This window comes from Botryllus schlosseri, chromosome 2 (assembly GCF_051294905.1).
Source record: "Botryllus schlosseri isolate E-star chromosome 2, Bs_hap1, whole genome shotgun sequence".
In the NCBI taxonomy this organism is placed as follows: Eukaryota; Metazoa; Chordata; class Ascidiacea; order Stolidobranchia; family Styelidae; genus Botryllus; species Botryllus schlosseri.
This window is the reverse complement of record NC_137237.1, coordinates 18,849,960-18,866,973: the sequence shown is the minus strand read 5'-3', so window position 1 is coordinate 18,866,973 and position 17,014 is coordinate 18,849,960. Positions and strand designations below refer to the sequence as shown.

At 41.7% G+C, this 17,014-nt stretch overlaps 2 protein-coding genes and 2 long non-coding RNA genes across 6 annotated transcripts; 2 read left to right on the top strand and 2 right to left on the bottom strand.

Moving 5' to 3' along the window:
- The first annotated feature begins 9,327 nt into the window (after positions 1 to 9,327).
- On the top strand, positions 9,328 to 12,984 carry LOC145434000 (uncharacterized). 2 transcript variants are annotated; one of them, XM_080311279.1, is made up of 3 exons: positions 9,328 to 10,321; positions 11,154 to 11,415; positions 12,087 to 12,984. In XM_080311279.1, the coding sequence occupies exons 1-3, from the start codon at positions 10,041 to 10,043 to the stop codon at positions 12,117 to 12,119; spliced, it is 576 nt and encodes a 191-aa protein (XP_080167405.1). In that variant the 5' UTR covers positions 9,328 to 10,040; the 3' UTR covers positions 12,120 to 12,984. The 2 variants fall into 2 exon arrangements, 1 of the variants encoding a protein (XP_080167405.1); XR_013913243.1 differs by lacking the exon at positions 9,328 to 10,321 and having other exon boundaries at positions 10,989 to 11,415; positions 12,087 to 12,232; positions 12,287 to 12,984.
- LOC145434004 (uncharacterized) lies at positions 10,676 to 11,024 on the bottom strand. Of its 2 annotated transcripts, none has more exons than XR_013913246.1 (2): positions 10,974 to 11,024; positions 10,676 to 10,830 (listed from the first exon to the last, which is right to left on the bottom strand). It is a non-coding gene; the product is annotated as an uncharacterized LOC145434004 (long non-coding RNA). The 2 variants fall into 2 exon arrangements; XR_013913247.1 differs by lacking the exon at positions 10,974 to 11,024 and adding an exon at positions 10,874 to 10,947.
- LOC145434003 (uncharacterized) lies at positions 12,081 to 14,183 on the bottom strand. The gene is made up of 2 exons (XR_013913245.1): positions 13,484 to 14,183; positions 12,081 to 13,341 (listed from the first exon to the last, which is right to left on the bottom strand). It is a non-coding gene; the product is annotated as an uncharacterized LOC145434003 (long non-coding RNA).
- Positions 14,184 to 14,345: 162 nt separating this feature from the next.
- On the top strand, positions 14,346 to 16,755 carry LOC145433998 (metaxin-2-like). Its single transcript, XM_080311275.1, has 7 exons — positions 14,346 to 15,049; positions 15,114 to 15,155; positions 15,224 to 15,303; positions 15,403 to 15,519; positions 15,575 to 15,706; positions 15,770 to 15,978; positions 16,512 to 16,755. The coding sequence occupies exons 1-7, from the start codon at positions 15,010 to 15,012 to the stop codon at positions 16,678 to 16,680; spliced, it is 789 nt and encodes a 262-aa protein (XP_080167401.1). The 5' UTR covers positions 14,346 to 15,009; the 3' UTR covers positions 16,681 to 16,755.
- The last annotated feature ends 259 nt before the right edge of the window (positions 16,756 to 17,014 follow it).

Sequence of the window (17,014 nt, the reverse complement as noted above, 5' to 3'; positions counted from 1 at the left end):
CAGCTTTATATCCACAGGGTGATACAGCTGATACAGCTTTATATCCTAAGGGTGATACAGCTGATACAGCTTTATATCCACAGGGTGATACAGCTGATACAGCTGGTACAGCTGATACAGCTTTATTTCCACAGGGCCGTCGTGCTATATACATCAATACACAGATTGAGAGAAAGAATGATGATATTTGACAGACTCGTTTTCACTTAAATGCAGTTTTAAATTTTACAATAGAAACTCTAAACTATAAGGCTAATAAGTAAGAAGACACTGTAATTATAGGCTATGTTCCCTGCTAACGCCATTTCCCATGTTATATATACATGGACCAACCGACAACCGGGATTCGAGCACAGCAGCGCTCATGATGCTCATGTCGCTAACTCGCTGGGATCGATCGAGTGACCTGCAGGAACTGTTACATTGTCTGCCTTCTATAGATCCTACCTGCACCGAGGATATCAACACATTCTGCCGAATTTTGACATTGCAAACTCCTCCAAACTCCTTAAACACAAATCAATTACGATGTCGAAGTAGACGACCAATCCAAAGTCTAGTCTCCAGCGGTCTTATTCTGCTTGCTATCAAAGTTCGTTCCCCTGTTTTGTTTTGTACACGAGAACTACGCAAATGACAATCCAACGAAGACTGGAGTACTAACGTGGGCCCCGTGGATATACTCAGCTATCGCAGCTCCCGCAGCTATCGCAGCTATCACTTGTGGATATACTCAGCTATCACAGCTATCGCAGCTATCACCAAAAATCGCAGACATAGAGGTCATTTAAAGGTCACGTATCGTCTAGGGCGCAGCTATCAGCGCTGGAGCTTGTCTGGGATGAAATAGTGCGCAGCTATCATATCCGGAGCAACTCTGAGTGGAAATAGTGCGCAGCTATCAGATTCGGAGCACTTCCTGGTTGAAATAGTGCGCAGCTATCAGCTCCGGAGTACGTCCGGGTTGAAATAAACGCCTCGAAATCGCAACTGCTGACAGTAAATTCAAAAAATAACCTAACCGTTAATATCGCTGGTCAGCCCGTTTCCAACACAGATAATGCCAAATATCTCGGAGTTTTACTGGACTCGAACATGTCCTGGAAGATTCATATTCAGTCCCTAGAAACTAAATTATCACCGAAGTGCGGCCTGTTCTACAGCCTTAAGCGCTTCATGCCAGCATGGGTTCTTCTGATACTCTTTAAATCCTTAATCCAATCGAAGTTACATTATGGCATCCTCTGTTGGGGGGCTGCCAGTAAAACTGCACTCAAGCCACTGCAGAAACTACAGCACAAAGTACTCCGAATCATAGCTAGGGCCCCAAAGGGACCTGGCTGCCCATCCAATAAGTCGCTGCTGAAGAGATTCGGCGTCCTAAACATAGAAGATATGCGGAAACTAGAAATCGCCAAGTTCATGTATCAGTTTCACTGCGGTCGTTGCCCCGAATATTTCAATGACTTCTTTACCTCTGAATCAAAAGCGCACAAGTACAACACACGCGCGTCCACGTCGTCCAAATATCATATGATCGACCGAAAAGATCATCGCTCCATCAAATATGCCGGACCTGATGTGTGGAACAGTATCCCGCCGGCCATCCGACAGTCGTCGAGCATGTCCACATTCAAGTCGAAATACAAGCAATTACTACTAAATAAATACAGTCCATCTTCAAGATTACCGGACCACGACTGACCTATCGATCTCGCTTCCCATGACATGCCGCCCTATTTCTTGTCGCATTCTTTTTCTATACTATCTTCTTTACCTTCATTCAGTGTGCATGCCTCCTCTTTACATCGCCTAGGCCAAGGTGGGTGTCAGATTCCATAGACTACTCCTTGTCGCTTCGACATCTTCCTGTCTTTTCATTGCATCGCATTTTTGTGGTGTATTGAACTGATAAAATTGCTAATAAACCAATGATGATGAAAAAAAAAATAGTGCGCAGCTATCACTATCACTACTGTGGATATACTCAGCTATCACAGCTATCACATCTATCACCAAAAATCGCAGACATACAGGTCATTTAAAGGTCATGTATTGTTTAGGGCGCAGCTATCAGCGCTGGAGCTTGTCTGGGTTGAAATAGTGCGCAGCTATCAGATCCGGAGCACGTCCAGGTTGAAATAGTGCGCAGCTATCACATCCGGAGCAAGTCTGAGTGGAAATAGTGCGCAGCTATCAGCTCCGGAGTACGTCCGGGTTGAAATAGTGCGCAGCTATCACTACTGTGGATATACTCAGCTATCACATCTATCACGAAAAACCGCAGACATACAGGTAATTTAAAGGTCACGTAGCGTTTAGGGCGCAGCTATCAGCGCTGGAGCTTGTCTGGGTTGAAATAGTGCGCAGCTATCAGCTCCGGAGCAAGTCTGAGTGGAAATAGTGCGCAGCTAACAGCTCCGGAGTACGTCTGGGTTGAAATAGTGCGCAGCTATCACATCCGGAGCAAGTCTGAGTGGAAATAGTGCGCAGCTATCAGCTCCGGAGTACGTCCGGGTTGAAATAGTGCGCAGCTATCACTACTGTGGATATACTCAGCTATCACATCTATCACGAAAAACCGCAGACATACAGGTAATTTAAAGGTCACGTAGCGTTTAGGGCGCAGCTATCAGCGCTGGAGCTTGTCTGGGTTGAAATAGTGCGCAGCTATCAGCTCCGGAGCAAGTCTGAGTGGAAATAGTGCGCAGCTAACAGCTCCGGAGTACGTCTGGGTTGAAATAGTGCGCAGCTATCACTATCACTACTGTGGATATACTCAGCTATCACAGGTATCACATCTATCACCAAAATCGCAGACATACAGGTCATTTAAAGGTCACGTATCGTTTAGGGCGCAGCTATCAGCGCTGGAGCTTGTCTGGGTTGAAATAGTGCGCAGCTATCATATCCGGAGCACGTCTGAGTTGAAATAGTGCGCAGCTATCAGATCCGGAGCAAGGCTGAGTTGAAATAGAGCGCAGCTATCAGCTCAAGAGCACGTCCGGGTTGAAATACCGCGCAGCTATCACTACTGTGGATATACTCAGCTATCGCAGCTATCACCAAAAATCGCAGATATACAGGTCATTTAAAGGTCACGTATCGTTTAGGCGCAGCTATCAGATCCGGAGCAAGGCTGAGTTGAAATAGTGCGCAGCTGTCAGATCCGGAGCACGTCCAGGTTGAAATAGTGCGCACCTATCAGATCCGGAGCAATTCTGAGTTGAAATAGTGCGCAGCCACCGAGTCAAGTGCGAGTCCAAGTCATCGAGCAGAGGTTCGAGTCCGAGTCATGGTATTATGACTCGAGTCCAAGTCCAAGTGATTGTGTTGACTGCTCATTTTCCATTTAAATTCATTTTAAACCCACTTTCTATAACCATGTTTGGTGATATCGAATGGTTCGCATTTATAATATACTAATTTTTCTCACTTTTAATAGTTTCTGGTCGCATTTTCAAGTATCATGCATATAAATTTGTTTCAACCTCTCTCTGTATTCGGTTCTATATTTATCACGTGTTTTATTAGCAGTTCTACGTGTGCGTAAGCGATACAACGCCTTTTTGCATGTATATTTAACTTCATATTGGTTATTTGATTCAAGATAAATAGCAAATTAATCAGTCTTTCACACAGCTACCAAAATGTACTGACTTTGAATCATCTCTCATACTTCGAAAATTCAATTTGACTTGCTTGTGACTTGACTTGACTCGACTTAACTCGAGTCACCTCCAAAAATGTGTGACTTGACTTGACTCGACTCGAGTCACCTTCGAAAATCGATTTACTTGACTTGACTCGAGTCAAAATGTGCAATGACTCAAAGGTAGTGACTTGATCCCAACACTGGTCTGGACTCAAATTATGCGCAGCTATCAGCTCTGAGCCATGCCTGGAGGTATTTGGTGCGCATCTATCAGCTGCGTCCGGAGGTATTCCCTAAATTTCGTCATCAGCACAACACCGATGTGCGAAAGCCAAGTTTGTGGTTCGAAATATAATGAAAAATTTACGACTGCTCCAAAGCCGAAATACCGAAACATGACGACGATAATGAATATTGGCCTTGTGTAAAATGACCAAGGTTGTCGAATGAAACGAAATCAATATCAATACCAACAACGGCGTCAATAAGCTATATAACATTACTCAGGGGTAGTTTCCGAAGATTCTTCAGAAAGGTAGGCCTATATATAAGGCCCTTACGCAGCATTGGTTATTCGATGTGCTTTCATGAAACAGTGCGGAGTGGTTTCGCGATGTGTTTAACACAAGGCGACGAAGTTTTATACCGTACCAAGCTTAGCGAAGGATCTGCCACGGCTCGGATTTCGTGCTAACACGTCGACGTAACATAGAGCTGAAGGGTCGGAGTTTCTCATTTACCTGTTTAAACGGTTTTTGCCATGTTTGTTATGTTGACTTCCTGCGTATTCGAAAAATTAAACATTTGCAACGCAGATGATACGGGTGTACGTTCTATTGTTAATCCCATTGTGTTTAATTCAACTCTCATTCAATGTATTAAAAGCATAAAAAAAACAAATGAAACGAAACATGCGTGCTACGAACAATGTGCAAAATTAGACAATAACGAATGGACCAGACATGGGGTAATCGCGATTAGTAATCGTAATCGATTACGACGATTACAGCATTTTCAAGTAATCGTAATCGCAATCGATTACATTCGAAAAAAATCCAAAGTAATCGTAATCGTAATCGACTACTTCGCATATCTAATCGATTTCTTAGTGAAAGAACGATTACTTTTTATTTTTACAAGGACTATGACATAACTGAACATTCGTGAACATTGAACAAGGAAGAGATATTATACCAGGTTCGCGATAGCACACACGTCTGATTTCCAAATGCTATTGCTCATTATTACGTCAGAAGTAGCCTATTAGCTTTGCTCGTCATTGCGTAAGAAATATCCACAGTAAATAGATATCCGATGTACGTAGCCTACATTAGTGTGATTGTAAGAGCACCCGCCGTGCTGTATATCAGGTTACCAACATGTTCCACACGCCACTCCCTCGCAGCAGGATAATTAATTTCCATTCTGCCTAGTTTAAAACAGTAACTTATGTATTGATGTTTGGCTATGCTTAGTTAAACGCAGTTTGACCGTTGCTTCTTGGCGAGCAGTAGACCTGTGTACTACGTACGTACACCGGACAAAGATTTGAAATTTTGTACTCGCCAAATAAAATTTACGGTTTCCACAAGGAAGCAGTGAAAATCAACAGCTAATGATATATATCATAACCGAGCCGTCTTTGCCGTTTCTCGTAACGGCAGTTTGCAGTACATTATCTGCATGAAGTTGAAGGGATAATTTTATGTTCGCTTCATCGGGCCCCGGCGGCATCTTATTCTCATATGACTCTACTTGAAACGGGCGTCAATCGTTATTTCACAATTCTTTAGTCAACATTGGGACCTGCCGCCATCGCCATGGGCTTCTATACCATGTTAGCGTGGGTTGTGGCTAGAATCTGGACCTAAACTAGGGTTACCATACGTCCTCTTTTAAGATAGGCTTACCATACGTCCTCTTTTAAGAGGATTTGTCCTCTTTTTTGACTTTTTTGAAAGTGTCCTCGGAGGACGCCCTTTTGTCCTCTTTTTTGAGATTTTGTCCTCTTTTTTGAAAATTGAGGTCATATTTAGAGCAAAATGCTAGTGATATGCCGTAAATTAGCACAGAAGCGACGCTCAAACGGTATTTTGAGCTCTGAGCGAAAAGATGACCTTTTTTTTTAGTCAACCAATCACAAAGTGGGAAAAGTTCACCGAATTTTGAGAATTCCTCTCCGGTTTTGCAAGTCTCAAATTTCTGCAAAAGTGTCCTCTTTTCAGATTTCCAAAATATGGTAAGCCTACCTAAACAGCAATTCGTCCCAGATTCCAAACTTTGGTCTTTGGCCCCATAGGGTGGTATTTTCAAGTTGAAGACTGAATTTCGTCAATATTATTAGTAATTGCATTATATTACTATTAATTTTTAATCCTCTCTCAGCCCCGATGGTCAGATTTACCTGCAGAGCTGGGAGAACGTAATTCATAATTATAACATCCGATATCTTGTTATAATTACTTTAGTTTATGTTGTTAATTCGTGACCCTGGTCTGTTATATAATCAAAAGATATTGAAGTGGCGCAAGAACTTTGGTGATACGCACACACAAATTGTCATGTCTTTAAAACTCTGTGGGTTCCCGAGTGGCATTTGCATTATGAGCTCAGATTGGAAGGACCGTACTATTAGTCACGTCCACCCAGCGTGGCTATTGACAATGGACACATACCCTAAGTTACGACCAAGGTCTTTCTTTAGTAGCACACTTCGTGAAGTCGCATGTTGGTCGAAACTGCGTATATCTTTTGGTGTGTCGTGGCACGGTATTGACTGGCACCTAAATGCCTATTACTATAAATTAGGATTGCATTTAAAAGAAAAATCAATTTAAAACAGACATGTTTAAAACAAGGCTCTTGTTTAAAAATTTATTCTTAACCACGACGTCACGAATATAAAATTGTGACGTCCTAGTGGATTGATATTGACAATTGAAAATATAGGGTAAATATTGCTCATTAGACGAAATATCTGGACTATAACTGTTGAACCGACTATTTTGAGGGTCCCAACCATCCCATATCGATGTACGTCGGCCAAATCGGGTGGTAATTGTCCGTAGGCTCATACAAAATGTTTTTTGGAAAGTGTTTACACAATTATGGCATAATGTAATAACTTTAAAATCACAATTTAGTTTTTTTAAAGCCTTTGTTCTTAAAACACCGTTTAAAACATGTTTTAAACAAAGTGTTTTAAACAACCATTTGTTTTAAATGCAACCCTAGATAAATTATGTATGCCTTTTTTTAGGGGGAGACGTATGCATTTCAAAATCAAGCTATCCAGAGAGAATTTTCAAGTTATTTAAATCTCTCGAAAAGACTGTATAATTTACGTTGATTTACGAAATACTTTTGAGTCCCCTTCGATCTCCCTCCCTACCCTGTTGGGAAATTTGGGGGGGCGGCGGTTATGGACATGGCAAGAATGCAAATCGTTGGGTGCGATAAATCGACCTCTATAAAAATGGGCAATCGGTACACCATGACGTAATAAGCCAATGACGCATCTTTTTTTAAAGGAAGTTTGTTATCTCATTAGACCTTTTCAGCGCAATCCACATATTGTCTTTCGATATAACTTCTAAGATGCAAAATAAATGTAATCGTGAGTAATCGTGATTACTTTTCCAATGTAATCGTAATCGTAATCGACTACTTCCTGATTTAGCTGTAATCGTAATCGTAATCGTAATCGCGTCATTCAGAAGTAATCGTAATCGCAATCGATTACATTCATGAAGTAATCACCCCATGTCTGGAATGGACTTAAAAACGAATGCAATTGAGTAATTCAATTGTTATAAAGATTGGCGTTTCACTGAAATATCGTCAGTTTTGTCTTGCGTTTTCGGCCGACATGTCCTGGTTTCTTTCCCGCATTTTTCTCAGGGACTGTTACCAGCAATTTTCCATCGGATGATATCTGGCTTTTGTAATGACGCATGATGGGCTCTGATAGGAATCTATCGAAGATCAATCTCCTGTCTTGTTCAGGTTTATCATTCCATTCATGCAGGTCCATTTCATACTTTGAAAATCCCCCCTTGAGGCGATACAATCCAGTTTTATAAAGTAATCGTTGAAGGTCAATGAACATGAACATGCTTGTCACTGAGCTATATTCTATTCATGACATACCAATCAAAGTAACACACCCTTCTTCTGGTGCACCAGTATCGAAATATTGTCTTTGGAGTGTGCATTATATTAATTATATACGTATAAGGCCCGTGTAGTGAATAATAGGCCTCCATATACTATACCTGCAGTCGCACACGTCCGATATCAGATCAGTGAATATCTATGATAGGCGGAGCCGTTAGTAGGGAAAGCCTATACGCTACATCCACGGAATCGCACAGGTGTTAGTCAATATTATAACAAATATGTATTTACAGCTGCATAATTATTCGTAAGCAGAGCTTTTAATACAAAGTAACGATTTTTTTTTGATTCCGTGTGGATGTCAGAATATCTGTTTACCGCCCGTACACTGAAAATCACGAAGATAGTCCTTGCATGCCGTGTAATGAATGAATCTGAATCCGGAAATGCTCCGGAGCTGATAGCTGCGCTTTATTTCAACTCAGACGAACTCCGGAGCTGATAGCTGCGCACTATTTCAACTCAGACGTGCTCCGGAGCTGATAGCTGCGCACTATTTCAACCCAGACGTGCTCCGGAGCTGATAGCTGCGCACTATTTCAACTCAGACTTGCTCCAGATCTGATAGCTGCGCACTATTTCAACCAGGACGTGCTCCAGAACTGATAGCTGCGCACTATTTCAACCCGGACGTGCTACGGAGCTGATAGCTGCGCACCATTTCAACTCGGACGTGCTCCAGATCTGATAGCTGCGCACTATTTCAACTCAGACTTGCTCCAGATCTGATAGCTGCGCACTATTTTAACTCAGACTTGCTCCAGATCTGATAGCTGCGCACTATTTCATCTCAGACTTGCTCCAGATCTGATAGCTGCGCACTATTTCAACCCAGACGTGCTCCGGAGCTGATAGCTCCGCGCTATTTCAACCCGGACGTGCTCCGGAACTGATAGCTGCGCACTATTTCCACTCAGACTTGCTCCGGTTGTGATAGCTGCGCACTATTTCAACCTGGACGTGCTCCGGATCTGATAGCTGCGCACTATTTCAACCCAGACGAGCTCCAGCGCTGATAGCTGCGCCCTAAACGATACATGACCTTTAAATGACCTGTATGTCTGCGATTTTTGGTGATAGATGTGATAGCTGTGATAGCTGAGTATATCCACAGTAGTGATAGTGATAGCTGCGCACTATTTCAACCCGGACGTACTCCAGATCTGATAGCTGCGCACTATTTCAACTCAGACTTGCTCCAGATCTGATAGCTGCGCACTATTTCAACCCAGACGTGCTCCGGAGCTGATAGCTGCGCACTATTTCAACCCAGACAAGCTCCAGCGCTGATAGCTGCGCCCTAGACGATACGTGACCTTTAAATGATCTCTATGTCTGCGATTTTTGGTGATAGCTGCGATAGCTGTGATAGCTGAGTATATCCACAAGTGATAGCTGCGGGAGCTGCGATAGCTGCGATAGCTGAGTATATCCACGGGGCCCTAACGTGAACCAAAGTCACTCAACTATGTCATAGTTGAGTGACTTTGACGTGAACTGCATAAACTACGACATTTTTGGTTCTGGTACGTTTTAGCATAGCAATTTACGCTGTGAATTACCATGGGTTTACGGTTTAGTATCATTTTGATCATTCAAAAACTACACGAGATAGTGAGACATTTACTGACATACAGATAGACAGACAGGCAATGGCAAAAGACAGGACAGGCGTCGAAACGACATGGAGTGGTCTTTCAATCAGACGAACACATTGGCCTAGAACATGTAAATAAGAGGCATGCATGCACCAGTATCACTACCTTCTAGTCACATGTCATATCGAGTCGATTTTTGACGGTAACATAAGTCGAGTCGAATCAAGTCAAATAATGCTTCGCCTAGGTAAGGTGGGTGTCTGATCTTAATGGCTACTTCAAGTTGTTTCGACACCTTCCTATCCTTTCATTGTATCGCAGTCTTGTGATGTTTTGAAACGATGAAAATATTATTAAACCTGATTGATTGACCAGTCTGACACGTCTAATTAATATCAAATGGGCAGATCCCAATAAAAAAGTTTTCATTTTCTTTCGGCCATATATTTGCCACGATTAACTTCAAAACAATGTGATCAACACAGACATGAACAAGATATAACCAAAAAATGTATAAAAAGTTAACGAAAAGGAAGTGTCTACTCGTCCGGTACCGGACGAATTAAGTTCCTCAGGCTATTCGTCCGGCGTAAGCATGCCGCAACTGCAGAATGGGTACCGGGATTTCCGGAACTGTGGGCCGTAACTGCGGCATGGATTCCGAGAGTAAGTTCGCCTCTTACGAAGACTTAAAAAGTGCTTCGGAGAAATACCAGAAAGAAAATTACGTCCAGCTCTACAAGAGAGATTCACATACGCTCGATGCAGTAAGAAAGCGAATCACTCGGCGAAATTTCAATGATGCGCTCAAGTATGGCCAGATAGCTTTTCACTGCATCCACGGCGGCCGCAGATTTCAGAGCTTATCTAAGGGTCTTCGACCTAACCAACGGTAAGCTTTACGTATGATACGGAATTTCCACCGGGTCCACAACCACATGAACATCAAGAAGCAATGCTCCCCATGAGCATTTTGTAGTCTTGGTATCGTGAAATTAGGGTTGGATTAGCCTCAGCCTAAACCCCAACCCATTTCTATGACACTCCACCACCTCATCTTACGACACCCTAATCCTAACCCCACGCGTGCCGACACCCCAATCCTAACCCAACGCATGCAACCGCAACCCTGCCACCCCTATCCTAACCCCGCACATGCAACTGCAACCCTACCACCTTACCCCACATGCAACTGCAACCCCACCACCTCATCTTACGACACCCTAATCCTAACCCCACGCGTGCCGACACCCCAATCCTAACCCCACACATGCAACCTCATCTTACGACACCCTAATCCTAACCCCACGCGTGCCGACACCCCAATTCTAACCCCACACATGCAACCGCAACCCTGCCACCCCTATCCTAACCCCGCACATGCAACTGCAACCCCACCACCTCATCTTACGCATACGCAATCCCACACATGCAACCCCACCACCTCATCTTACGCATACGCAACCCCACACATGCAACTGCAACCCCACCACCTCATCTTACGCATACGCAACCCCACACATGCAAAGCTGCAACCCCACCACTTCATCTTACGACACCCTAATCCTAACCCCACACATGCAACCGCCACCCCAATCCTAACCCCACACATGCAACCGCAACCCCGCCACCCCAATCCTAACCCACCCGACCCTAATATCCCCACCCCAACGCGAAAAACAATATATTTTAACGTTTATAAATTTTCACATGTTCATGGGAAGCATTGGTTTCATGGGGATCACTTCTCGATGTGTGGAGAATAACGAAGAAGTGCCCCCTTTTTTGCTCGCTACTGGAATACGAGCAGCGGCACTGCCACACATGCTGTGCATTACGCTTGAAACACAGGGTAACGTATCACGATTTCATTGCAGCACTTTCCGTAAAGAGTGCCCAGCTCATATCAGGTTTGGTACATCAGAGGATGGGCAGTATCTCATAGTGAAGAGTACGAATGAACAGCATAACCACGGGTTGAGCAAGGTAATATGCGATTATCACTATTGAATCAACAAATGACAACTAATGCATAATCACCGTTATATTTTTTCATTTTGATCTGATGATTCAATAAATGACAACTAATGCATAATCACCGTTATATTTTTTCATTTTGATCTGATGATTCAATAAATGACCACTAATGCATAATCACCGTTATATTATTGGAATTTATTGCAGATCGCCTTTGAATTTCTACTATTCATGATTGAATCGGTCAATATGATTGAGAATTGCATAAATATTGCTGTCAATTTTTTATCCTCTCTCTGCTCATGTATTCAGATTTACCGGTAACGCTGAGTGAGGTGTCTTGGAAAATGTAGGGCCCGTAAATAATAATTGAACATATTTGGGCGGACCCGTGGGTATAATGACTTCGCTACGTAATGACATTTCGTGGCCTGTCTGCTATGTCAAAAGATATTCAAATCGCCCATACGTACTAAACTAAAAGACGCACACGATTTCAAATTGGTTGGTCAATTGCGCTGTAGCAGTGTCCGAAGTCTGTGATGCAGAAAATAGCACCCCAGCAGTGTCCGTAGTCTGTAGCAAAATCACCATGACACCAGACAAGTTCACGGGTTGGTGTCAAATTAATCCAAACTTTATCTTGCTACACTATAATAAAACTGATCTTGCTGTTTCAGATCTTTCCAACATTCATGTGCCATCAAAACTGAAAAAAGAGGACTCCCAAAAGGCTTGGAACAAACTGTGGTTGGCCTTCCGAAGAAGAAGAAATGTGACGCTCCAGTTCCATTTAAAAAAAGACATCCTAAAGACTGAGACCGATGTAAGTTTATTTCATGCAGAACCTCAGCAAATTTCACTTCTGCCTCATTCGCAGTGATGCTGTCATGGTTTGTATCACCATTGGACACTAATGAAGCAGTGTATGGAAAGAAATTGGGCAGTAAGTCTGTCACGTCTGATACTCGTCTCATCCCCTACAGCTGCCTTGATGAGACTGTGAATATACTCCACATCAAGAATAACTTCGCATATGATGGATGGGCTGCTGTGATGAAGGCATTCCAAAGTAAATATAGTCAGAAGGACTAGTACTGTGGAGTATGCGACCTTCAACTTACAAAGAGCAATTCAATTCGTTGTGACTCCTGTCTCAACCGGGATCATCTCCTATGTGCTGGACTAAACACTTCCCCGAAACAAAACAAATGGTTCTGAGGCCGCTGCAAAAAATAATAGATGCCTCTGTTAGAAAAATATGTAGCGGCAACTTTGACATTGAAAGTACTTCAATGTTAGTTTTCATAATTGATGTCCCCAGTGAAAACACGCTATCAATGCTTAAATATCTTGGAAGCAGCAAATTGTATGCACAGCATTTACTGTCACTTGCAATATGGAATGTGCAGAAATGCCAGCATGCATACCAGATTAACACCCAATGATCATATATACATTGAAAGTTATACACAAATATTTTTCGAACAGTTTGTCGTATGTGTTCGATGACTTTTTCATACCTGCTTAAGTTGTTCACTCCCTTAATACAAGACCCTCGTCGAAGGGAAATATCTACTTGGGCCCATTTAATAGCTACCTAACCAAGAGATCTATCGACTGACCTATCATTTTGAATGGATTACCATCTGTGAATTGCTGTATGGCAGATTATAAAAAAAAAATACCTCATTACCTCTTGTCGCCGTAATAACACTCTTGCCATACCTGATTACCTCTGATAGTCGTATTAACACTGTTGCCCTACTTCGCCCAGACATTGCTTCATTCATTCATTTGCTATCATTTAATTTTTCTTCCATCTTTTCAACTACAATTCGTTACAGACGGATGATGCAGAGACAATGTAGGCATATACTTGTTTCATGCGGGTTTTATCAGACCACTTGACTTCCAAGGCTGTATCGATCTCTCCTATCCGACAGCCCAGAGTGGAATTGGTGGCAAACGTCACGCGCAACTTTCCATTTAATTCCTTAATTATTCTATGGAAGAAACCCTTCTGTCACGCGCAACTTATTGCCGAAAACGACCACTAATTCCAGTCTGGTCCGACACCAAATACTGTGCATGCACATGTTTTCTGTATGATCATTGCTGCTGTCCATTTGTTCTGTATTTCTGTTGTATGAAAATAAAGACGCAGTCTCTCTCAGTTGGTATTCCAATCATTACTGCGCAGCAACATCAAGTATGAGTGCTCGTAGTACAGCAGAGGTGACAATTCCGTCTTAGCTGTACAAGTTCACATACAATTGGTTAGGTCAACGACGCTTGCATGAGTTCAGAAATAGGTGGAGGCAGCAAGAATTTCAGCGAATCGTTCGTGTTCTGACTGCATCCGGTTATTTATCGATAGCACTTTGGAACTCTTCGTATGGCGCAAACATTCCCTCGGAGCTCCAATTATGAGCATACAAATCAGTATCCTACTCGTTCTTACATGCTCTTACTTCATCAAGCGTAGGTGAACATATCTTGTAAAGGTAAAGGTGGGCGTCAAGTTCTGGTACTTTCACGACAGCAATTTACAATTATTAGTATGGCGTAAACTTTCCCTCGGAGCTATAATTATGAGCATACAAATCAGTAACAGTAACCATTCAAATAAGTAACCAGAAATGCGAATAAATAATGTACAAAACCGAAGCCTGTCGAAAACGCATACAGTCTCCATAGTAACGGGCCTACGTCACACGGTGCCGGACGAATAGCCTGAGAAAATTATTCGTCCGGTACCGGACGAGTAGCCACTGCCTAACGAAAACGCTGATTGCATATTCAACGTAGGTTCCGCAGACCAACAAGAAGTACCGAACATCGCGTGATGCTGGTTTTTGTGAATCCATTGAACCGTAACATCGCAATGCATAGATTTAGCAAGCTGCTATGTTGATTTGTTGCAGGGTAGAGACATGGTTGGTGGCGGCAGTTATAGTGACCGCGAATTTCGGAGCTAACTATATAAGTGATAGGAATATATTCACATATTATGTAATTCTTATTGCCTATATCTAAATGTGCCTTGATCAAATTGAATTACCCTGGCCTATGCCCAGAGAATATGTGAAATGACCTTTCATCAATTCGTTCATTCGTTGATAATAATAATAATCGTTAAGACTGTGTAATGTGTATTTTTCGCCCATATACGAAGGTATATTTAAGATACCGTAAATGTTCATCACATCGACTGTCACATTTTATGTCACCTACATTTTCCCAATAATATGCTGAGTGCTGCCTTGCCTGGCGTCTATTATGGAAATGGTCCATAAATCTAAAGGTGGCAGCACACCACTAAATGTAATAAAACGGGTTTCAGTAAAAACTATTGCTCACACTGTCGTAAATAATCAGGCACTGAAATGTCGACTCCACTATGCAAAACTGACACGCATATGGATATTGACATATTCTTCCTTTACTGCGTCACGGGACTAAATGTTTCAAATCCTGTTTCTGTATAACTCGTATATATCTTCTCGTAATTGCATCCAGATCAACCCATATCTTTGAAGAAGTGGATATATACTGTGCCGACTAATTGGATCAGTTCCACACATGATTTTTCTTTAACTAATGTCCTTGTTGCAGAGGGCAGCCATGTCTCAAACCAGCAGTAAGTTCATATTAATTTTGAATAATAGTTTGAAAGCTTATGAGATTATACAATATTGTTTCAGATGATTGGCCTGAAGATGTCTGTTTATTCCAGCCACTAGAAGGTGATACACATAAACGACAGGCCTGGCACTTGCTAAATTGCTTCAATATATGACTTTATTCTTCTCAGATGAGCAAATACTTCTTGATGAAAATGCTTCGTGTTTAGCAGTCCAGGCATATATCAACATGTGCAAACTCAACATAGAGGTATATTTGATTGAATGTTGGTCATTTACTGCCCCGTTATTTAATTTCTAATTGCAGTATAAAATTCTTGATGTACAATTGAATATTCAAAATTTTCAGGTAGTACCAAAGAAAAATGCCGAGTTCATGTCTCCAAGTGGTAAACTGCCAATCTTGAAGTGTGGAAAGATGGTTGTATCAGAACCGGAGCCAATCATATCGTTTATCAAGCAGAAGGTAAGTAAGAATAATACGAGTTGCTATGTTAATATAATCATATTCTCAATGATAGGGTTTTACACTTAGTCAAGACTTATCGGAAACGCAAAAGCTTGACATGGCTGCTTACATTAGTCTCTTGAATAATGTCTTCATACCAGCGGAGTCGTTTGTTACTTGGATCGATGACACAACATATGAACAAGTATGCATGTTATAGTTAGTGAAAGACAGTTATTTGCATATTTATGTCTACCTTTGTGCAAAGATAACCCGTTCTCGGTATGGCTCTGCATTTGATTGGCCACTGAATTATGTCATGTGCTGGAAAAAGCGAAAAGAAATCGCCAGATACTTGGAATCAGTCGGTTGGAAACAAGGAAAGAAAACCCTTACAAAATTAGAAGATGACCTTCAGCGGTGTTGCTTTTCACTGTCACAAAAACTTGGTGATTCGGAGTACTTTTTTGGAAAAAAGTAAGTAACCTTGATGGGCCAAATGTATCGAGAATACTGGTCTATTACATTGATTTGTCAATGAAATTACTTTGAAATAGTAGCCTACTTAAAATGTCCGGGCCATCAGCGACGGTTCACAAGTCAATTCAATTTCTTAATGTTGATTGGAATGATTGACTGACATTAGTTCTGTTATCCAATCAAGTGATGAACTCTATATATATTTATTCTGTAGTTGAAGGGTGTTTGACTAATCCAGTCACAATGCATGACTCTGATATGCCATCAGAGGTGGTCAGTTACGAAGTACTTCTACTTTTTCATGGTACTTGAGTAAGTTTGCCAACTTGCACTATGTAAGTACTTGATTTTGGGAACATCTACTTGAATACTCCTAACAATTTGGATTTTGAAAATTAGAACTATCTTCATTAACCACCTCTCTGCTTACGGCGTCACAGAGCGTATTGTTTTATACCTGTTACTCGCGTCTCGAGACAATTTTACTTATAAAAAATACTATGAATTAATTGAATTTTTTTTCATTTCAGACCTACGGAACTGGATGCGCTTGTCTTCGGACACCTCTTTACAATCCTTACTACTCGGCTCACAGACAACAGACTTGCACAAACCATTAGAAAATTTGACAACCTTGTGTCATTTTGTCGCAAGATAGATAAAAAATATTTTGGTCCTTCTGGCTCCGAAGCTTCGTGATTGAAAATTATTCTCCAAGTCAGGTTTATTATCTATTCTGAAATGATTGATTAAATTATTCGCATGTGAAATGAATATGCAGTATACAATGCGAGCCGTTTCTACTAGTTCAGGGGCGGGTAACTTCTCCGGTCGGAATATGTGAAAATTGAGTACTTGGTGGGCCGGATTGCGGAATATATCCATTAATCGTGTATTTATCAACCTATACAGAGAATAGATCAAATTTAATCTATATATTCAAGTCGGAAGCATACCATACTACATTCAAGTTTGAAGCATGGAGACCTTAAGAGTGTTATTAACAACAGCTGTGTAAGTCATATGCAGTAAC

Coding starts and splice junctions, on each gene's coding strand:
- LOC145434000 (XM_080311279.1), top strand. CDS start 10,041: ATGGGTACCGGGATTTCCGGAACTGTGGGCCGTAACTGCGGCATGGAT. Junction 10,322..11,153: donor GGTCTTCGACCTAACCAACG/GTAAGCTTTACG, acceptor GTTCATGGGAAG/CATTGGTTTCATGGGGATCA. Junction 11,416..12,086: donor ATAACCACGGGTTGAGCAAG/GTAATATGCGAT, acceptor TTGCTGTTTCAG/ATCTTTCCAACATTCATGTG.
- LOC145433998 (XM_080311275.1), top strand. CDS start 15,010: ATGTCCTTGTTGCAGAGGGCAGCCATGTCTCAAACCAGCA. Junction 15,050..15,113: donor AGCCATGTCTCAAACCAGCA/GTAAGTTCATAT, acceptor ATATTGTTTCAG/ATGATTGGCCTGAAGATGTC. Junction 15,979..16,511: donor GAGTACTTTTTTGGAAAAAA/GTAAGTAACCTT, acceptor TTTTCATTTCAG/ACCTACGGAACTGGATGCGC.